This window comes from Aythya ferina (assembly GCF_964211825.1).
Source record: "Aythya ferina genome assembly, chromosome: 13".
Classification (NCBI taxonomy): Eukaryota; Metazoa; Chordata; class Aves; order Anseriformes; family Anatidae; genus Aythya; species Aythya ferina.
Genome location: NC_140311.1, coordinates 5,059,059 through 5,082,590, shown reverse-complemented (window position 1 = coordinate 5,082,590; position 23,532 = coordinate 5,059,059). Strand labels below are relative to the sequence as shown.

General features: G+C 34.8%; 1 protein-coding gene across 2 annotated transcripts in view; it reads left to right on the top strand.

Annotated features, from left to right (window-relative positions):
* Positions 1 to 23,532, top strand: part of LOC311444168 (uncharacterized protein) — a 384,485-nt gene that overhangs the window by 272,662 nt on the left and 88,291 nt on the right. The window contains exons 3-5 of one of the 2 annotated variants that reach the window (XR_014697676.1): positions 4,869 to 5,061; positions 5,352 to 5,460; positions 21,189 to 21,681. Coding sequence is in view for 1 of the 2 variants with exons in the window: in XM_084535132.1 (XP_084391258.1) it covers positions 21,189 to 21,260 (72 nt within the window). In the remaining variant the exon portion in view is untranslated. Of the gene's footprint in view, positions 1 to 4,868; positions 5,062 to 5,351; positions 5,461 to 21,188; positions 21,682 to 23,532 lie in introns of those variants that run through there. The other variant, XM_084535132.1, reaches the window with a different exon arrangement.

Sequence of the window (23,532 nt, the reverse complement as noted above, 5' to 3'; positions counted from 1 at the left end):
AAGATGGCCTATAAACCTCTGACAATATTCCAGGTTGAGGAAGAGCTGCTTCCAGGGTGTTGGGTGAGAACTGCACAGCAAGGACAGAGAAGCATTTTCCTGGGGGAAGACATGGAGCTGAAAGGGCCATGCAGAGAAGCCTTGGATATTGCTTGAACTGTTCCTGAAGAAAATTCTGGCACAGAGAGGAAGCATGAGCAATAGGGACAGGGTAGGCCTGCAGATCTGGAATAATAAGCAGTGAAGTCAGGACTGCATTTGGGAAATGTGTTCACCCTAGCCTGGAGGACATTATTATCACTGTGTAAAGTAGCAGTATTTTTAATTTCCTTCAACTACTGCCTGATGAGTCTCCTGTTATTAACATGAGATGTTGGATGGTTGCTGTAGAAGTTTCTGTATTGGTTTCAAAAGCTGCTTTTCCCTTCAGTTCATAATGTCAATCAGTGCCAAAGAGAAAGAGGTGACTGACTGACTCATGAATATGCATAGATCTGAATGGTAAATGTGTTAACGGTGAGCTCTGGTGCTATTACTTTTCCTAGATCTTCTCATCTATAAAAAAAGGATTGTTTCTGCATGCTGAAAGTCCTGCTATGGTAGGATGGGATTTTTACCGTGGGATGTGTCCAAAATGCTACATTTCAGATGTGTCCTAAGCACTTTGATGCTTTCCAAAGAGAAAAGACAAGTTTAGTAAATTGTTTAAAGAAGTCTAACAATAGACTCAGGGAAGACAAACAAAGGAAATTAAATATATATATATATACACAAAGATTGGCATCTGTCAAATGAGATATATCAAATGTTAATCATAACAAAAGATGTAATTCATTTTAAATCTGCATATTAATACACATAGAGAATATTATACTATAAAGCAAATAATCAGTATTTGGGTATATGATGCTTGTGCACGACAATCCATCACTGTACCTATTTGCTTTACAAATTGCTATGTGGAACTGGTTAAATGTGTTTTGATCATTGACAAAAGAATCCTGGTTATTTCTAACTCTGTCAAGGTTTCAGAATTACTTATTACTACATCCTCATATTTTGAGGAAATAGGAAGATTGCTGTTTGGTGTTTCATTGGTGGCAGTGGGTAACAGTCACCTTCTGTGGGCTATGAAACAGAGAGGTGTTCACAGCTGGGTGAAATATTCACAATGATTTGGGTCTGCAGTTCTGTATAGACTGGCAAAAACTTTTGAGTTTTTTTTTTTTTTCATTTGGCAATACAAAATATTATCAAAAAAAAAACAAACAAACACCCACACACAAAACAAATAAATAAACAAACAACAACAAAAAAAATAATCTAAAATTCCAGAAAGATATTTTAAAATATAAAAAGAAAGATACATGAAGACATTTTTGGTTTGTTTTGTTTCATTTTAATTTTGAAATGACGTTTCATTGAGAAAGTTGCCTAAAATTAAATACCAGATTTTAAGGTTACAATATACAGCTAAAACTAATGTTTCATTTGACTCAAAACAAGATCTGTTGTTTGTTCTGAGCACACTAGAAAAAAATATTGACCCAAAAATGATTAAAATTGTAGTCTCCCATCAAGAAAAAAGCTAATAACATTTTTTCACAGATCTAGTGAAGTACTTCTTAACATTATCTATTAAAATCAAAGTTATATATGAAATTGTATTACAAAATCCCCATTGCCATTTATGAGGAAAAATGCTGTTTTCAAACCTAACCATTATATGTCATTTCACTGCAGAATATATATATATCTTTATTGGAAAAGTGTCTGATGAACAGGTTGTAATTAATAATGTACATCAATCTGTTTTAAGTATAGTCCAGAAATATAGTATGGACTGGTCATTTGTATAAGACATGAGTGATCCTATCATAGAATACTATATGCAGTGTTTGATTTGACTCACAAGTTTTTACACCTTTTCACAGAAAAAAAAAAAAAAATATATATATATATATATATATATATGTATGAAAAAGGACCATAGTTACCTAAGATATACAAATCTTTTAACAAGATTTAACAACATACCCCTTCTTAGGGTATGTTTTTTAATAGGTTAACTGGCATACAGAATAGGTAAGGCCAGTAGTTTCAAATTTTGCCACCAGTTTGCAGAAACTTCAACTGGGACTGGGTACATGGAGTGCTAAATGTACATGGTAATAGTGGAAATCAAGTACTTAATTAAAAAGCTATTTGAAGCCTTATAAAGCCTAGTACTAAGTGCCTTCAAAAAGGGATACACTGAGAATTAAAGCTCCTAAATTTAAACTTTTATTGTTCCTTCTGAAATTACAGTGGAGCTGCAGTCCACAAATTAGATTATTGACCACAGCCATCATTAAAAGTCAATATTTATGTAAATTACTGTATTCTGGGATCTGAGAAACTGAAGTATTTCTCTACACACAGAAAAGGAAATTACTTTTTCTGTGGCATATACACCAATATTTTAACATATATAACATTGTAATTGAGGCAAAGTACCTCAATTACAACTTCAGTGTCTTACCATCAACTGTTTGTAAATCTATGAAAAGTATTTTTTCTTCTTTTTTTTTTTTTTATTGTAATGCTGAAAAAGAGATTCTTACAAATGTAAACATGAGTATTAAGCTTAAATAAATCTGTTTATGCAAGAAATTTTTCCAAGCTTTTAGTTGCTAAAATATGTTAACAAAAATGCAAACCAATTCTGATGGAGGACAGAAAAACAATTGACCATGGTTGCTCTGGTAACAATTTGCCTTTTTCTGTGAGTGTGTGCAGGCATGCATAAACATAAGACAGATATTTGTATGTAGCTTATAGCTAGTCACATATATGTACATGTCCATTTAAATGTGCATCAGTCCCCCTCTCATATTCCTTCACATTATATTACCGATGGATCTATCCCCTTTTTTCCTTTAAACTTCATTAATCATCCTTGTAAATGGAATACTTCCCTTGAGTGACATTTTTATTTTAAAATTATATTAGATTTGAAAAGCAACCTAATTAAGGTAGGCATCCTGTAAGCTATTTAAGTCTCACCTCCCAGTGGAATCATGGAACATTTAGAAAAATAATGAATTACATCTTATATAATCTTTATTGCTACTTTTCAAAATGAATAGTATATTCAGTTTGGGTTGAAATAACATATCCCTAAGGTACAATTCATTTCCACAAATTAGATTGGTCCCTCACATACAAGATTATTAAGCATGAAGAAGAAAGTTATTGGGTTCTGTATGCCCCCTAGGAATAGTATTTTTCCTTCACATCTAAGCTTTAAATGTAGCCTGATTCAAGACAAAGTTGGTAAATAGTTAAAAGAATGATGCTCTTTCTTGGGCTTACAAATTAACTCTTTAAAAGAAAAATTCCTCCCCTTTTGTTCTGAAACAGCCGAAGAACATGATTTATTCGTACAGATCAAAATGATATGCAAAGAACAGAGATGTTACTGTGATACTTCATTTTTGTAGGTATTCAATGTAGTTTTAGTCCTCTTTGTAGTTTTCCTCACCAGGTGATTAAAAAACTCAGTGTAATTCAATTTTACAAAGAAGGGTTTAGTTATTATTTCTAGACTAAAATGTGATTATATCAGTAGTACGAAGTGAGGTAAAACATGTTCAACATAGAGTTTCCATTAAATAATTTATGAGTCTGATAGTTCCTCTGGAAAAGGTTTGAATAACAAGTTAAGTGATGAATCATGAAAAACTATTTTTAAATGATGGGAAAAAAAATGCAAAAAACCGTTGCCTAAAACACTCATGTAGTTCTCTTTACAGTTACATTAAATAATCATTTGTCATTTTGCATGAAGATAGAGGTATACAGTTGTTTCAAGGTGATCTAATAGGGCAAGAAAAACAATTACTGTTCAGAGCTAACAACTCCACTCCAAGTTACACTTCAAAAACACATGTGTATTTAATATTAATAGTGAAACTAGTAAATTCAAAAGCAGATCATGCAGTATCCCCTGTCATCTCTGCTGATTCTGTTGAAGTATATTTATAGTTGAAGAGACAATACAGTATTTTTTTTAAGTTGGCTGGTAATTATGTCTAGAAACCCCATTGAATTAAAAAGTTAAATGTGGGTAGTTTTGAACTATGAATATGAATATGGAAATATAAAGTTCCTTCTTTAACCTTTTTTTTTTTTTTTTCCCTGGGAATTTTATAAAGTTCTTGTCATTAAATGTATATTCAGACTGGTTTTCCCAAGTTACATCAGCTTATATTCTGATTTGAATTCAGGTAGTGAGTCATCTAATCTGCCTGGTGGTATAAGTAGGTTGTCCTGGTCTGTTTTTCAGCAACATCAAAAATGCACGTAGTTAGGTCTTAGAAAGATTTTTACTCTTATGGTAAAGGTTGTCCAAATGAGCACTTTATACAATATCAAGAGGATATCCCAGGATAGTCCTACTGTTCTTGTCACTGCTAACATTTCACAAAGTCAGTGCAGAGGATAGCTAGAAATTTAAATCCTGTTATTACCTAGCCTTACTTGTAACTAGCTTAAATGACACAAGTGGTAAGAGCTGAGATGATGTAGCATGTGTATGATATTAAATTCTTGCTGCTATCTCAGAAAGATTTTAAGATAGCGATGAGGTAAAGCTACTGTTATAACCTCATTAGAATTTTTATCATCCTTACAGATTAATTGTAATAGACACTCATATTAGTGTTGGATTTTTTTTTTTTCTTTTCTTTTCTTTCTTAGAACAAATTGTAAGGAAAGGTATGAACTCACTAAACTTTCTTCAAAGAAAAGATACTCTGATGGATAGGGAGCTAAAAACGAATTCAGAGGCCAAGGCTCAACTGCTTGCTCTTTTATCTGCTCTGTAGACTTTGGATGAGTCAGCTGGAAGGTGGAAAGAGGGATTTCTCTCACAAAGGTGAAAGTGTGAAGAGGCCAAGCTCCCAAAGCTGCCAAGAGAATGAGATGGATTCCTCCAGCTAGTGTTTTGGAGAAAACTTACAGTATTGTCACAGTTCTTCAATTGAAAAACAACAGAAATGGAAAGTGGAAATGGAAAAGGTGAGATGTGTGATTTTGAAGAAAAGTATCTCCTTGATAGATACAAGCATTATTACTCAGTGGTCAGACCCTAGGTATTTGCCTATTTAATGTATATTAATGCATTTAAATAGGCATCTAATGCCTATTTAACTCAGCCTATAGTATATATGTGTAGATAAGATACAGAACAGCAGGACAAATTATGCTTCTCTCTGTGCTTGAGCATAGATTTGCTTTGCCTTTGCTTTTTCTTTAAGGAAAAAAGTTGATGGGTTTTACCATAACTGAGGTGCTGTTTTATTTGACAGGCAACCACAGATTTTGGTTTCAAACAAGGCTGATTTCATTTGTGACAAATTCAATATGTGAAAGAATGAAGCACTCCCAGGAAACTGCTGGCATTCAACTCAGCTACAGGTGGGACTAATTTCAGGTATCTCAGGTGTGCAGTTGGCATGGTGTGTCTTTCTAAATTCTTTGGTCATTTCTCAGTCTGAGGTAGTTTGCTACAGCACTGTCATCCTAATGCTATTGTAAGTGTTTCCATATCAGGTGAGACAGGCAGGGTGCTCTGCCATGTGGTCCTACTGGGTTACAGATCCAAAACTACTTGTCTAAAACAGGGATCACAAATGCTTGCTGTTAGTTGGTTAACATGCATGAATTCACTTCTCTTGCGCCGTCTCTCCTTGCTTGGATTGCTTTTGATAAGTAGTCTGTTGGCATAATCTTTGCTGGTCTATTTGAATTTTCATGATGTGGACTTTGCTTCCAGACAAGCTCTTTGTAGTTATCTTTTTCTAGTTTAGACTCTGGGCTATGAGTTAGGCACGGAGTTTTACATGACAGACATTGAGGTCCTGGAACATGTCCAGAAAATATGTTTGTCCAGAATGATTCATCTATGGAAGGAGACTGTTTCTCATTATTGCCAACTGCAAATTCAATTCCTATACTGCTGTGTCATGCAAAATCTCTGCCTTAGAACCTTAGAATTTACAGTAGTGTTTGCACAGTTCTGGGAAAGTGGGATGTGCAAAAACAACATCCTGGGTGCTGTTCAAGAAACACTATATTAATGTAAATAAACAAAAAGAGAAAAAAAGGGAAAAAAAAAAAAGGAAGAAAGAAAAGAAAGAAAGGAAGAAATATTTTGTTGATAAAAAAAGGCTTAGAAAGAGGAGTGGGGAAATATAGAACAGAGGTGGGAGGGGTAGGGGGAGGAAAGGTGAATTTTTTGGGGGGTTCCTGGGTCCTGATTTTGTCAAAATATAAAAAACAGAGTAAGACCCACAGTACTGGTTCTGCATGCCAGCTCACTCTGATTGCACTGCTCGAGTTCTGGTTGGTATTTCAATTGAAGACTAGCAGTTACTATTTATGGAATCAAATTTTCTCACCATTCACGAAATGCCAATGGGATCATATGACACTTAAGAGAATCGAGCTGGCAAGAGGTTGCCTGGTAGCATGTTTATTCAAGTAGATTTAATGTTCAGAAGCTTTCTGAAGTATCTCAGTTGGTTTGTGTAATGACAATATAATGTTGATGCTAGCTCAGTCACAGGATCTTTTGGGCAGATGTTAATGGTTGTGCTTTTTAATATAAACCAAAAAAACCCAAGAGGTTCTAAATTTCATCTTGTCTTAGTAATTTATGAATTTTCCCAGTAAATTCTGTTTCCAATGAGATTAGCAGAACTTTCCAATTGACATAGATGAGATTACATTTGTCGCCCTTAATCTGTGCAGATGACAAAGTAAGCATAATTTATACATCATATGATGGTATTCCAAAGTCATTAGAATGCCTCTGAATCATTACAGCACTTCATTTTACCTTGGCCTTCTGAGAACTTAAATTAATGCTCATAAAGACTCAACAGTCTTTATGACTCAACAGCAAGTGGTCACCTGCTGTAGTGAATAGTTACCTGAATTTATAGAAATGACAGGGTTTTGTTCCAATATGCTTATCATTTACAAATCCAAAGCTTGCTTTTACTTTTCTTAACCAGTTCCACAAATAATAAAGCTACCTGGTTATTTTAACTCGCTATTCTAGGGAAGAAAATATTTTTCATAAATTGATTTCAGATAATAATATTCTTTTTATTTGTTAATACACTTAAATAAAAATAGTTTTTATTTGAAATAAACTTGGAGTTTTTGTATTTTGGAGGAGTTGTATTTATTTGTACTACTTTTACTTTGTAAGTGCAAAACGTACTAAGTCAAGAATTTTCAAATTTTTAAAATATTCCAGAGCAGGATTAAAAAGAAAGTACAAAAGATAAGTATTAAAGAAAAGTATACCCAGGGTCCAATTTCTTCTTGTTCTATTCTGGGAATGTGCCTACTGTACTGAAATAACTTGTATTGCTTTCCTAAAGAGATGAGGTTTTGAAAAATCTAAGAACTAGATAGTATTTGATGCATTAGTTCTTCATCTTCACCTTTTCTTTGGGTGAAGTTTTAAAGGCTGAATGTCATTACTGCTGGTTTGGGGTGTCCCGTGTGTCCCCCAGCCCCATTGCATCCTCTACTGTGCTTTTTTGAGTAATCATTTCCAAGGAAAGCAGGAAAGGGTCCTGACATATTCAAGGGAGTGGTAATAATAGTTTTTTTCCTGTTATTTTATCCTTGTGCCTCACATGCTATTTTACCACATTGTGTGAGCTTGTCCTGCTTGCCGCTGCTGCTGTCATAAAAGTCCAATTATCCTTTATACTTCAGGGATGTTTCCAGCCTAAAGAACTCATTCTGTCTGTTCATTCCAGGTTATTCACAATACACAGAAAAGTTCACAGTAACTTCTTAGATAGTAGCACAAAGGTGATGTTTCCTGGCTGTATCACTAATGCAAGATTCAAAATTCATCCAAGCCATATGTTATTTCTACACACTGTATTTTGAATGAAATATAATGTGAACCTACACAAAAACAATGTCTCACTAAGATTAACAAATACCAAAGCTGGTTGTTATTGCAGCCAGTGTGATATCTGGGGTGATAGGTTGTTTTTTTGTTGTTGTTGTTTATTTTTTGTTTATTTTTTTTTCTCCCTTCTGCATGATGTCCATGATTACAATGGCTTTATATTTCAATTGCAGTGCCTAATGGCTTAATGCTTTTCCTTTAGTCAACAGATATACTGAACACATTACATAGAGCAACAAGGAATACATCAGTTTAAACATGGGATCATCTCCAGAAGTGACTTGAAGTTAAATAGCAAAATATCTTTCACATAGTATTAAGCACTAGAAAAAGATTAACTTTGGCTTCTTGTTTTATCTGAAAGGAAGTATTTGCTTTTGATGGAGTTGCGTGCTTATCAGTCTTTCTGCTTCTTTGGACATCTGATATTTAGAAGTGAGAATGTTCAAGTAATTTTGTAAAGCAGAAGCTTTTGGTCAGAAATACACAGTATGTCTGTCATCAGGCATTTTATGTTTTCTTGTGATTCTGTGATTCTTTGTTATCAAGCAGCAGGAAAACAGCAAGGCTAATGCAGGGAGCAATACTAACCTATAAAGAATGATCTTTGTTATTATAAGGATAGTCATTGAACCAACAGTTGTGTGATAAACTCCTTGTGTGGCAATAAACAACCTCATCTATCAATAATTTAACAGTTTAAAAATTATGCTGACTAAATTTGAAAAAAATAACCACAAAAAAAAAACCAACAATTTGATGTCATTGTTAAATAAGGGAAGTTCAGCAAAGAAAAGAGTGCTGAACAGCTGAACATTTATGTGACTTCTAAAAATGTTACATGAATTATCTCTCTTACATGCAATACTATAACCATATAAATTAATTCATCAAGACTTATGGCAAACCTAAAGTGTTCTTATAATTCATGAAAAGGAACAAACATACTCGCTCTGGCTTAGAAGGAGAAATCTGCATCTGCGAGTTTTCAGTGCCTGACTCTTTTTAAGTATTACACCTTTTTATATATTCCTTGTGATGTAATATTAATCTGTAGGGGGATTAAATTTATAAAAATTATATTTAAAATAGCTTTGCTATCTATTTTGTTTTGAGAGTGTGATAGAATGATAGAAAAATACAGACTTGTAATCAAATGACTATACTTGCTGTATTAGAAATCAGTATGAATTCCAATAGATCTGTGTAATAGTTCCTGCGTGGCATATTATACAAAGGTATAAAAAGCAGTTTGCACTTTGCTCTTATTTTAGAAGCAAATGGTACCTTATAAACTGCAAAACATAACAGCATAGGTGAATATTCCAGACTCTCCAAACTCTAAATAAATGATGCGTTTGCAGAAGACATGCAAAGTGCTCCTGTCACTTTTCCTATGCAGTGTTCTGAGTTGTGCAAGGTAAATTGATCTGAATGGAGTACTTGAATACTTGAAGCAGAGTCATCACTTGAAAACTGTTTTGTTCTATAAAGTTGTTTCAAACACTGTCTCTTGTGGTCCTCTCATACTTGAGATACACAGCTTATGTGTGAATCTAAATCAAGTTATACTTAATGTATACCTGGATTCTATTTAATTGATTTCTTCTCCACTGGGAAAAGGTCTTGAAAAATCTTGAATGTTTTCTACCTTGTTGCAGAGACAATAATGTAACTTTCTGTCAATTTAGAAACAGATAAATTGGTACTTTATTGTTGGATAATTTCACAAGAGTTCAACAGCAATTGCAATGACCTATTTGTAGAAAACTATAATCTTGTGTTTATTTTAAAAAGTAGTTTGAAATCTGAACCAACTTCATAGAATTCTGTAATGATTCTGTAAACTTGTTGGAAGGACAAGTGCCATATCTGATGACACAATTTGCATGAAAGAACCTATTTCTTGGCTGTCCATTTCCTTATTTACTTATCTTTTTAATTGTATGAGTTCTATGACTATTCTGTAGATGCAGAATACTCAGCAGCATAAAGGAACAGTCATTATTTGACAACACTTATTTTTTGATAACTTTTTTTAAAATTCTCCTGTAAATTCTTCCCACATCAAGAATTCAGCAACTAAAGCTGACATTTCTATAACTAAGGTCAAGGTTTAGACTGACAGTAGATGTTTTTGCCATGATGTTCACCCATGCATCATTACCTTTTTTTTTTTTTTTTCCTTTTTTTTTTTTTTGGTTGTTGTTATTGCCAGTATTGTGTTAATGCACAATTCGCCAACAGCTTGGCCAAATGGCACATGGAGTAAACCAGAGGCAGAAAGGCTGTGTTTCCAGTGCCAAGTCCTAAGGAGAGATGTTAGAGCAGGGCTCTCTGTTACACATGCAAAGCTTTGTATCAGGATATTTCAGATAGTCTTTAGACACAACTGTGATTTTGTTTCAGCTTTCTTTTTGTGTACTTTCCCATATATGCACTAGTGACTGCAAGTATATTGTTCTTTTTTTTTTGTCAGAACATGTGATTTTAATGTGTCCTTTTGTAGCATATAAATACCTGTATATGGGAGGTGCTAATTTCACAGTCAATCTTCCATAATTTGAGCACTGAAATAATATGAAGTGGTTACAATTAATGTTTTGTGAGTATTTTTTGTGGTATTTTGAAGAAAAAGCCATGAAAACATTAGAAAAATTTAAACATATCTGAAAATGGGAAGCAAAGTCCAGTAACACTAGTAAAGTAAGAGGCAGCTACAGGGACCATTTTTTGTTGTTGCTGCTGTTGTTTTTTTCCTCTAAAATCCCTATAGACATATGGGTGGAATCTCACATCGGGTGTCATCAAAGTTCCAGCATGCAGGGAGGGAAGATGGGTAATAACTTAGGAAGTAGTGGTGACCTGTATGACTCCGTGTCATGCTGCCATTCCTCCCCATCTAGTTGATTCATTACAAAATAGTCATCAAAACTGTTTTTTCCTTTGTTGGTCCAGGTTTTGTACCTAAACTTTTGTACTGAGGCCAGTTAACCTTTCAGAGATGATCCCTCATTGACTACATTAAGATATATTGAGCATTAGGGAAACCTGGACTATAAAGTTATGTTGCCTGTTCCTGAAAAGGTTTCTCTGCAGATGCCCTAATTTCCAGGACAATCTGCCTACCCGTAAGACACAGCCTGCTTCCCACTGGAGAATGTAATTTAAGGCAGTTTATTAATCCTTTCTGTCTCTTCAATAGGTGCTGTCTTGGTGTCTTTTTAGGAAGAAATGTAGAATTGTATGTAGATAGAATTAAAAATATATAGTCTAAATAAGTGCATTTTATGTCAAATTTGCTCCATGTGTTATAACCATTAATGCCAGGTAAGAAGCTGACTGTATGTCTGATGGTCAGAAATGAAGTTCTAATGAAGGATTAAGAGCGCTATTTAAATCAGACTAAGCTGCAGCTCATAACTAGGTAAATGTGATTAGGTTATCAAACAGACAAAAGAGAAGAAAAACAAGCTGGATACATTTTAATAAGGATAATTAAGTTTAAAAATGAAAATAGTTGCAGCCAAAGCCAAAAGGAGGATGGAAACCAAGGACAGAGTCTTCTGGAATCCCATAACAAAATATGAAGACAATGAAGTAACAAAAAAAAAGACAAAAAGAAAAAGGAAATTACAAATACGCATATAAGATCACAGAAAGAAAAAAAAATAAGTGAGAAAAATAAAAGAGACAAAGAAGATACTGAAGTCATCTTACAGGTTGTGACAAGACACCAAGTCACCGTAAGTACTGAAGAAGAGCTGTTGGCAGGAGTATTAAATTAAGAAAGCAAAAAGGCTTTCAATCTCCTTGTAATTATACCTTTAGAATACTGGTTACAAAGAACAGAGAACTTTAAATTAAGAATGCAGATTTGCTAGGTGAAAATAATGCAATCAGAGGTCAAATTCTTTCTCCCTGTTGGCTCATATTTCCTGAAAACAGACAGTAAAGAAATTCTTAATGTGAAAACACTCAATGTTATTTAAGATTAAATGAAAGGAGTCCTCTTGGTTCCACAGCTGAGGCACTGAGCAGAGGATTGGTTTGTGGTGTGTGTTTTTTTTTGTTGTTTGTTTGTTTGTTTTAGTGTTTTTGTTTTTGTTTTTGTTTTCCCTGTGTTTGTCTCAGAATGCAAAAAATCTTAAATTTGAAGCACCTGTGTGAAGTTTGTGAAGAATATTGGAAAGTTACTATAGGAGCTGCATTTTTCTCTTTTTTTTTGGCTTGATTTTGTTTTGCTATGAGTTTTTTCCTCAAGTATTAGCTCCATTTGTGCAAAAAGAGAATAAAGAAAGGAAAAAAGCCCCTTTCATTTTGTTCCTTACCTTTTTGTGTTTTGTTGTTGTTGTTGTTGTTTTCTTTTTTTTTTTTTTTTTTTGTGTGTGTGTGTGTTCTCAAATTTTTCTGCTAAGAAAACAATGAGCAAAGGGGAGTTACAATTGTCTTGGAGTAATTCGTAACTGTTTATAAAATACACATCAAACCCATCAGCAATCTGTTGTTTTGTAACAGTAGTGATGTCCCTCGTGCTTCTTGTAGAATAATGGTCCAAATTCATCCTAATGCAATTTTTTGGCTTATATGCACTTCACTGAAGCTTGATGCACTAGTCAACAGCACAGATTTAGTTTGAGTCGTTTTTTATATTCCTGCAAAATGTTCAGTAACTACACTGAATGCACTGATATAACACCAAAAATCTGGTGCCTGGGAGGAAAAAAAAAAAAAAAGACTCGGACAACCGAGCTTAAATCTCACTGGAAGACATGTTAACAAGTCCTTCCTTTTTCCAAATGCCCGTCTTTTGCTGGCAATGAAGTCATCAACAGACGTTTATCATAGAGATTGTCATGAATAAGGATCATGATGTCATTTCTTTCTTCTTGAAACATCTGTTCAAATTTAACCTGTCTGGGAGTGGCTTAAGTTGACAGTAGTGATATCACGAGAAACTGAGCAATGTAAGCAAAAGAGCTAGGCTAAATGGGTCAGTGAACTTCAGATACTTCTCGGAGAACTGTTTTGAGCCTTGCAGGTATCGGTGGAGATGGCATTATTCCTATGTAACCTTAGCAAATTAGCCTTCAGATTTTGAATAGGTCAGTGCCTGCTATTAGTACAAAAGGGATTTACACCCTTCAGATTTTTTCCCAACTTTATATGCTACTCTTCTTAAGATCAAAATGCACACCAATGGGTGTATTGTAGAATGAACAGACTGACTATGTATTAACTTATCACTTTTATTTCTAGACTGTAACAGAATAGAAAATGGTACTTGAGGCCACAGGGATTTGAGTCAGGTGGAATGTTAGAGTCTAGAGAAAGGAAAATATTTTCCTTCCTTCAGTCATTTAAAAAAATAAATACATCTAAAGAAAGTGTCTTCATGCGAAAGCATCATATTTTCTTTCATTCAATCTCAAACAAGGAGAAGATGAGAAATAGAGTAACTATTCTTCTATGAGAATAGAAGATGAGTAACAAAGAGGAATAAATAGTCCACCAAGCTCTTATTTTAATTAGACATGTGTGTTCTTCACAAAAACTATAGCAAACACATACAGCACAGAGATCCAAAAATGATACAGATGGGTTTTCTAATTATGTGTACCACTGCTGGAAAAGATGTACTTTCAGTATTAAAAAAAAAAAAAAAAAAAAAAAAAAGAGAGAGAGGGAGATCAAATATTACACTTATCCACCCCTTCCCAAGATCTTGTATTACAAACATGGTTGTCTTAATAAGGGGTGACTATCACTAGATTTTTTGCAGAAGACAAATCTAAGAAACAGGACTTTAGTGACTTTAGCGTACAGACTCTTAACTAGATAAGTAACTCAGCTCCTTGTTAGGGACTAGTGTTTATCACTCACTGAGTATGAGTGATATGAGTTTTTGTGTGTTATTTATGAAATTAGTATCTATTAGTATCTAATTAGTATCTATTTATGAAATTAGTATCTAGTCTTCAAAAAGCGTTTCTTCTTTATCAAAGATTCCAGTGATTTTTTAAGAACTTTAATAAGCTTTTTAAGCAGTCCTATTTCATTGTCCTCTGTCATTTTCTGACTTTGTACTTCATTTGTTTTCAGTCTGCTTGCTAACTAGCTATTGCTTTTGCAAAATTTATTTCTGAATATTTTCAAAGTAAATCTGTCTTGAACAAACACTAGAAATGAAAATGTTCATTTTATCCTAGGACAGAAATTTTTCTCTGTTGGATGCTTTCAATTTGATTTTCCGCCCCCTGAAGTTTTAATACATTTTGACAATTGTTCTAATTCGAATCTCTAAAAAGAAGGAACATTATTTCACTGTGATTGACAGTAGAAACTTTGCAGTTCATTTTAGAGCTGCAGGTAATTAGTCAGTCATTACAGTGAGCTTCTGTTAGATGGCAGAACTTCTGTTAGATGGCAGAACTATTTTCTGAGCTACCCAGTCATAAGGGCATGACAACAATGTGTCATTTGCCAATGACTGCAAAATGAAAGCTTTCAGTTTAGCATGTGATAAGAAAAACTAAACCTTTACAATAAGCTTTGTGTTTTAATGCTGGATCACCTCTGAAACTGCTATCAAGCTGTGCTTTGACCACAGCAGGGGTGCATTTGATTAACTACCAGCAAGAAAGAATGCAGTGAACAATGAGACATCAAAGATGACAGCCTTCTGACAGCATTTATTGAGCAGTGATTAATGAATGACATAAATGAGGAATGTGTAACCTCCAGTATATTTGAGAAGGCTAATCAAATATCATGAGATGAAGTTCAAAAGAATCATTAATTGGTAAAAGAATAAAGAACAGCAACTTAAAAAATAGGATTCAAACTTTACGTTTACTTGGGTTTAAAAAAGATTAGTTGTATAGTGTGATACTAATATTTATATTGAAAATTTATTTGGTAATGAACACGTCTTGGAATAGAATTGGGGAAAATGTATGTTGATTGCAATAAACATTACAATACTGGCTATGCTTTCAATAAAGCCATTTTGTATCATAACTAGTTACTGGCAAAACTGAAGAGTTTAAGGAAGGGTAAAATTGTTAGAAGCTTCAATGATAAAGGGAAAGGTAACTGAGTACTTTACAACTTAGGTGATTTTTTTTTTCTAATGTGCCCTTGGTTTATGTTGCCAAGAACTTATGGACCAAATATGTATGTAACATATTTCTTTGTAATCAGATGTATATATCCAGACTTGCATTTCAAAACCTGCTAAATGGTATATTTAGTTTATGCTGAGCTTATTTTGAATGTTTGTATCCATAAATGACTAAAAGCACATTTAATTTTCTTTTGTATATGTAAGAACTGAGAAAATACATCCTGGAAATTTCAGAAAACCCTACTTCTGGTTGAGACAATCCATAGCAGTATGCTCTTTCCCTGCAAGTTCTGTGGGTCCTCAGCAGCCTCACTGGCTGTGCCAACAGCAAATCAGGAGCTCTGTAGATCAAGAACTGTTGAGGACTAAAGGTGGAGTCAGACCTTATTGCTATGTCCCAGCCCTATGCGCTGCTAGTTCGTTATATAGTTTTTAATATATATATATATATATGTATATATAATATTTTTATACTGTTGGCAATTTTTTGTGGTGCTTTGGGATGCTTGAGCATGCTACTGAAGTGCCTAAAATCTTCAAGTGACCTCAGGGCTAGAGTCTGTCAGTGTTGCATCCAGAGGTACAAAACTGCTTATATTTTGTGTGTGTATGTGTGTTTGAGCATGAGGGCTGATTTATGGTCAGACTAGTGCTAATCCTCTAGTTTACTTATGCTACCTTCATGCACTACAAAATCCCATCTCTACTCAACAAAGGATGATACTGTGGCTATGACATGGTCAGAAGATCAAAATGGTGACAAAAGAAAAGCTTGACAAGTTTGTGTGCTGCTTGATGCTGGTTCTTGCCTCCCAGAAAGCATTTCTTACCACTTAATGTGCTCTACTATAAATGCAACCACACTCCCTGTGTGGCTCAGTCCTTTTATGTGTCATATTGCACAAGCTCTATCCAGCTGGAGGAGCTATGGCCAGCATTAGAAAGCCTTGCATGCACCTAGTGGAATTCATAGTTCTAAATTAGGTTAATAAGATTATTAATTTCTGTTTTCCATGCAGGGAAAGCTGGTAATACATTCGGATCGAAGCCAGCATGTTAAACTGTTGACTGTGTAATTTATGTTTGGAACTGAACAAGGCACGCCCACAGCTGGAGTGCAACACAAACAGTAGTTTTCTCAGAAAAGGTGGCCACTATAAGCCCCTTGCTTCCCTTTGTAATAGCACAAAAATGAGGGTAGTCAGAGGGATTAGAGGAGATCAGATTCAGTTCCTTCCTCTGCCTACACGGATTGTTAAATATTTCAGAAGAGTCCTAGTTTGTGTATTATGAAGTATTCTAAGGAAGAATGCTCTTGGTCTCTTGGTCTCTCCTGATGTTATTGAACAGTTTAAATCTTAAAGAGTTTAAAATTAAATATTTGCTGGAGAAATGATGCAATGGGAAGGTGAATGGGGTGGGAGAGAGCACATGGACACAACTTTTAAGAATAATGCCTGAGAAAGGCAGACTTCTATTCTCATTTCTATAACTACACCAACATTTCACAGTGCATTTTCAATGGAGAAGGGAGAATACACCTCCCCATTTCAAATAGCTCCCTATCAAATTTTGATTGAGACATCAAATCTTATTTTAATTATATTTTAAGAGATTTCTGGGAGACTCACAGAACATCTGTTGTTGCACATACTCATCGTTCTTCTTTCCTTCAGGAAGGATAAGACACTTTCACTGAGAGGAAATTTGTTAGTGTCCCTGAGTAGTCGAAATTGAAGATAAACCCTTTCAATTGCAGATTGCTAGTTGTCTAAGAGGGAGACGTTTATATATGTGATCTTGATGCTTCTGAAGTGAAAGTTTAACAAGAGACAAGGCTGTGTCACTTGTCTGTGTCACAACAGTGTTTGGCTGAAGTATTTAACTTGATTAAGAAGCTGTAAGACAGAGGCTTGCATGATTGTACCTGAGTTTTTGCGATATGAAAGTACTGATGCTTTTGTTATTTGGGCCATGACCACAGCTGGAAAATAGCTGCTCTGTTAAATGTCAATCACATTTGTGACTGAATGACCTATGTAGTAATACTGATACAGTTACTTAAAACCACTCAATCGTACCTTTTCAAAAAAAAAAATCTTTCTGCTGTATGTGAGAATTATTTATTTATTTATTTATTGCCCTCAATATTGGCTAGTAATATTTTGTGTGTGTGAATCTACACGTAAAACATACCAGACAAACGTTCTTGGGAAATAACTTCTTCAGTGAAAATTATTTATCTGGGGTCTTTGTAGGTAATAGCCTAAGTGTGTAAAGTTTTTAGAAACTGCATGTTAATGCAGTGATAAATATATTCAATAGTTTTTATATCTGGTCTTTTTGTAATACTTTAATAAGATAAAATGATATCTGAAGCTAATACTTTTCTGTCGACGATCTTGTATCTTTCAAAGATAGTAAGCCTTCTGCTTTTATCAAAACATTTTTAGGCTTAAGAAAAGAAAGGTCTTTTCTTGAGACTTCTAGCAATGCCTCATTTAGGTTAAAAACAATGTTTCACTGCTTTTAAACCCAGGAAATGTCAGTTATAATTAATAATGTTAACTAAAGAATTTCAAAGACTGTTAGAAACTGAGAAGGCTTCAAGTGCTAGGGAGGGCAAGGTCATAGTTTCCAGTGTTATGATCCTATTAGTACAGAACAGTTAAACTAATCTTAGCTGTGTTAAGACTAAGTTAACACCAGTGTTCAGTAATGGTGTTGAAAATTCAATAGACAGCACTTAAGAGTTGATGCAACCTTAGAGCTACTGCATGGCTTCAAAAGCCTTTCTGGCAGTGGCTTCTGCATGTGCCTCTTTAAGTGCCCTGGGATCAGCCTGCAGATACACTATCATGTTTTTTAAGAGAACTTGCTGTACAGCACCTCTAATTGTGCTGTTTGTGGCTGGAATTCCAGCCACAAAATATGCTCACTCCTATTGATCCACCTGACTCAAGTCTGTCTGGAAATCAAAGTCCATGTACCTTGCCATCAGTACCTATAAAACTATAAACAGTTTTATATTTTAGTTGTTCAGTTACATAATAATGTTCTCTACTTGGTGTATGCTCTTTACTCCCTTATTATCCCAAAGGAGGATTCATTTGAGAGATGAAAGAAATGATCCCTGTATATAACTTGTATTTTTTGGTATGCCTGTACTTGGAGGCACATTTTAAATGCAAAAGAGAAATTTTATTTTGATCAGTATTTTGATCTAAAGTGGCAAACACGAAGGAAAGTTATCAAGTTCCAAGTTCTCTGAATTCTGACAAAAACTCTGGTGTCTTATAGTGATATTCACTCTGCAATGACATAAAAAACAGATGGGAATGCAAAGCTTTATGTTTTGCATACTCCATATGTGTGATGCTGGGTGAAATTTGACTACAGTTACATTATGAAGACAGACTCTTCATCCCTCATCTGGAGTGGAAAAATAGAAAGTTTCCAAATGTGGTGGAAAACTGAGCTTAAATGCTCAAACTCCAGAGTATAGAGAAGATCTCTTATAGTCTTAATATTGCAACACACTTTTGCTTTCAGACTTTTATACTGTTGTAGAGAGGTTATCTTTATCTGAAATTAGTACTTGTCACTCATGGTCATCGTGGCAACCTGTAGGTTTTGCTAGTTGTGACTCTTTCATGTCAAGATGTGCACACTGATACTAGTAAATAGCTGGCAATCCGGTCTGCTTGTCAGACCAAGATAGCTGCTATTCTGCCTGTGTGAAAGGGCTGCTCTTAGACTTGGACATTTCTCCAGGCCCTCATGTACCTGTATGGTTTTGTACCATTCTGTATGGTTTTCAAAGAAAACACCTGTCACAACCAACAGTTGCATAATCTCATGACTTGGTTATGGCAGTAGCTTTGCAGCATTCTCTGCCTTGACACTGCTTTATGCAATTTTTTTATTTTATTTATTTTTTTTTTTTTTGAATTTTTGAGAAGGTTGGTGTCTCATGAATCCTCATGCTTGTAGCACCCTAGCCTTGGCACAGTTTTACTGCCACCTCCTGGCCATGAGGTGAGCAAGAAACTGCATCCCAGGCTCAACAGACTTGGGCTTTGCAGTCTGCCTCTGTAATTATTCATTGCCTCTTTTTTCTTAAATGACAGATCTTTGCATCAATGACTATTCATATCACTTGCACGATAGCTTGGGCAGATCGAAGAAACATTTTTTTTTAAAAAGTGGGTATAGGGGGAAGCTTATAAGTAAATTTGGAAAACAAAGGGATGAACAAAGTTTACTCTGTCTTAAAAGATAAAAGTACAGATTACACCACTACTTAATAAGTGAGTCATATTTGTAAAGCTCATATATGCCAACATTTGTTATAATCAAGAGATTATTAGAATACAGCAGATTTAAAATGCAATGTCAGTGACTCACTAAGCCATGAAATAGAGTGTGTCAAGCCCTGATCATGCTCTCTGCTTCCAATGCTCACCTCTCTATCATGAGTGAATCCTAGCACTGGACTCTTTAGCTGGGGGGTTGCTGCACTGGAGCAGGCTATGAGGTATGAATCTGTCATTTACACCAGTCCATAGCCTGATAGGTTGGACCTCTTGGCTCCATTCTTTTTTGGATCCTGCAGCAATGTTACTAGCTTTTTCCCTTCAGGCTCTGCAGACCTCTGACACTAGTTTTTCTGCTGAAGTTCAAGACTATATCTTTTCTTCTATTACTGCACTTATTCTAGTGTTGTTTATTTCTGGAAACTCTTTAAAAAGGTAAAGATTTACCATCAGCTAAGCACGGCTTACTCAAAGGTGTCTACCTCATTTCTCCCCCAATCTCCATGTTCTAATCGATGTCTATAAACAAACAAACAAAAAAAAACACTTGAGAGAAAAATGAAGCTCGATAGTTCATGAAAACAGACTGTTTGTTTGTCTTCATTTTATCTGTTTATCCTTCACAAATAGTTTCATGACATCTTTTGACAAGGAACGATTTTCTCAGCAGAAGTTCTTGGTGTTTGCTGGAGAAGTAATAACATTAAGTCCCCTTTTCTTTCCTGCAACCACTTCTTTTCCACTGAAAGTTCAAGGCTCTGCTTTTTCTCCTTGTATATGTGTGAGGAGTTACACCAGAAAATGCTGGTATTTATTGACAAAATCTGTACATATACTGACTTTACTCATTATCTATCTCCAAACTTATTTTCATTTACAGTCTGTTTTTCTGGTGGGCTACCTAGAAATGGAGTGGGAGATGTGGCATGCTGTAACCTTGGTGCTATCACCCTGATTGCATAAAGCACAGTCTTCCTCCAACATGTGACCTGTGTTGTATCAGAGCACGAGACTTCTGGATTTGGCAAAAGCAGCCCATGCCTCACTTTATTGCCTCATATTATTTCCTCTTATATCAGAATAGGATATTCCCTTAAGTCTTGTTCTGCTGCTTCATCTGGTGCTTACATTCATGTATTCAGACTTAGTTCATACTGATCTTAGAAATTCTCTTATGTCTTTCCAAGGACACTTAAGCAATGTGCTGAACTGAACAAACTAAATTGCGCTAACATATTAGCATTGATAAATGCATTATATGCCAGCCCTGAGATACCAGTGCTTTTATGAATATTGCCCTCCAGAATGCAGTAACAATGGACTGTGGTAAATATATGATATATATAGACTGTGGCCTGTAGCAGCTATGCTTGTACTTTCTTTCTCCTGCAGTTATCACTTTCCCAATAAACATTAAAGTCCCAGCTATATTTTATCTTTTCTGTTTGTCATAATATTGTGTTAAAGATTTATGGAAGACATAGAGACTTTTGGAAAACAGTTATCCTTGTGCTAGTAAAAGATAAGGCATGAATTCAGCCTTCTATAATACTACTTCATTTACCTAAGACATTCCTAAGTTTGTTGCAGTATTCTTAAGTACCCTAATTTAATTGCAAAATCAATGTTAAATGAATTTACAAGTCATGCACACTTTGCACAAGTACCTTCTTCCATGAACTTGAATTGTCATGTTAATTCAGTTTTCTCCTAAAGGGCTTTGAGAGTGATAATCTGTTTTATTTATTTTTTTCCCGTCTAGTTTCGTATGTAACCGAGAAACAGAGATGACAAACTACTGGCCTGGAGTACAAAATCCTTCAAGAGCACAATGGTATTTTATGAATCTTAAAATACAGTGAGCTCAATGTGTTCTTTTAAAAAATATATTCAAAATGAATACCTGATAAATATGCTGTTTAATGAAAAGAGATATGAAGTGATTGCCTTGAGAATAACTTTTAAAGATGACTTCTACTCTCATGCTCTATACTGAACATTTCTCTTACTAGTTTCGAAGTGGATTTTAGTGCCAATATCTAATGAGGCTTTAAAATGGCTAGAAGTAAAGGAAGTTGTGCTCCTATGAATAACAAATGCTTTCTTACAGAATACCCTCCATCCCCCAGACTTATTCTGAAAGTAACCTGCAACTACAGTGGATAACCCACTCAAATTTGAATGGGCAACCAGTTGTAAGCTTTTCTGAATACCCAAGAATGTCCACTTGGGTGTATTTTCTGCTGTACTACTCAGGAGAATGCCATTTATGTGCAGAAGTCTTCTTATGAATGCCAGAGACTTGCCTATAAAGACCCAGTGTATCTAATTTTAGGTATGCATATTTTAGATGCTATGTTCTTAATTAGAATTGAGATTCTGTTGCTTTAAAAAAAATAAATAAATAACTCTACTGCCCTTGTATCTGTCTCTCTTCCAACCTTCTCTTGGTGGTAAAGAGTACTATAAATGATAGCTGAATCTGATAATTAGACAAGACTTCCCCTTTCTGCCCTGCTTTTTTTGCTGTAATACATTTTGTCTGTTTACTGGCTTGAGGTCCCTTTCTCCCTGTGAGACTTATCTTTTTAATGGCAGTCATTTTTAACATGCACAATTGTTCTGTAAGCATGACATTCACTATCTCTATAATAACAATCATTTGGCTTATGATTTAAACCATTACAGCAGTATACCATGCTGTGAGACTCAAATGCTGGCTTCACTTTTACATTGTTTACTTTCCTATCAGCATGTTGACAGTTCATAACTCTTGGCTACTTTCACATTGACTGCAATTTCTGTAAAGCTCTAGTGGAAATAAAGAACTCCATCAGACGATTGTTTTTTGGATAGCTTGCCTAAGCATGCTGTAGGCTTGGTTTAGACTCCTGGTAAGACACTGAACTATCTAGTCATTTTAATGTGGCATGAATTTAAGAGTAAAAGTGTGCAATGGGTGTAGCACACTATTTTTAAACTTAAGTGTAATAAATGAAGATCAATTAATGCTTTGTACCAACAGAAATGTGAGATGGGGTATATTAAGTGTTAAACTCTTACCTGGTGATTCTTTTTTTGTCTTTTTGCTTCTTGCTCTGCTGCCCCTCTCTTTCTTCCCTCCCCCTACTCCCAATGTTACTGCTCCATTTGAGAAGAACACTTCTTGAACATTTAGCCAAGATGCTCTTTGAGAGTGAATAAAGCAGAAGACCCTGGTTTAAAGATGAGTTTATTTTGATTACTGGTATTTAGTTGATTGTATTATAAGTCTACACAGACTTTTTATCCCTCCTCTCATTTCACCCATTTATGCTGCTCTACATTTTCCAACTAAATCCCGCCCAGCCAGCAGGAACATGAGAATGTATTTCTAGGAAAATTCATCTTAGTGTAAATGAAATTTAGCACAAAGAACTCTTGAACGTGTGCAAATGACTGGGGTTTTGGTTTTTTAGAGGTTTATATCCTGAATAAATGAAAATTTTGCAGCTGTTTCTCAAGTCATCTCACATCTCAACCACATTTTGAATCCCGTCCTATTTCAAAGAAAAGATCTAAAGATTTTTTTACATGGAAAGGAATTATTTTTCAAAGATATCCAACCTCGGATGTACATATGTTTAACTTGGGCAATGTTTTATGAGAGAGACAGTTTCTGGTCTGCATATTTTAATGTTAATGAACCTTCCTGATAAAATACAGTCTCAGTCTAGTGTTCTCATCTTCCATATATGCACGTACTGGTATAGATGGAAAAAATTATATTAAAGCAGAAAATGTCTGTTGTACTCATATACACTTTACATGCACTTTTTGTTGTTGTGGTTAACTGGAGGTTGTTTCTTTCGTGGCATATCTTTTGTAATTAAAATGAAAAAAAAAAAAAGAATCATGGAGAACTTCTTATATTAAAGATCATAGAATCATTAAGAAAAGACCTCTAAGATCATGTAGTCAACCAACCACATAAAACCATTATTGCCCACTATACCAGGTCTACCATTAAGTGGTATACCACTTATACCATTTCCTTAGACACCTCCAGGGACAGAAACTCTACCACTTCCCTGGGCAACCTGGTCATCCAAAGATGGTTAAATCTT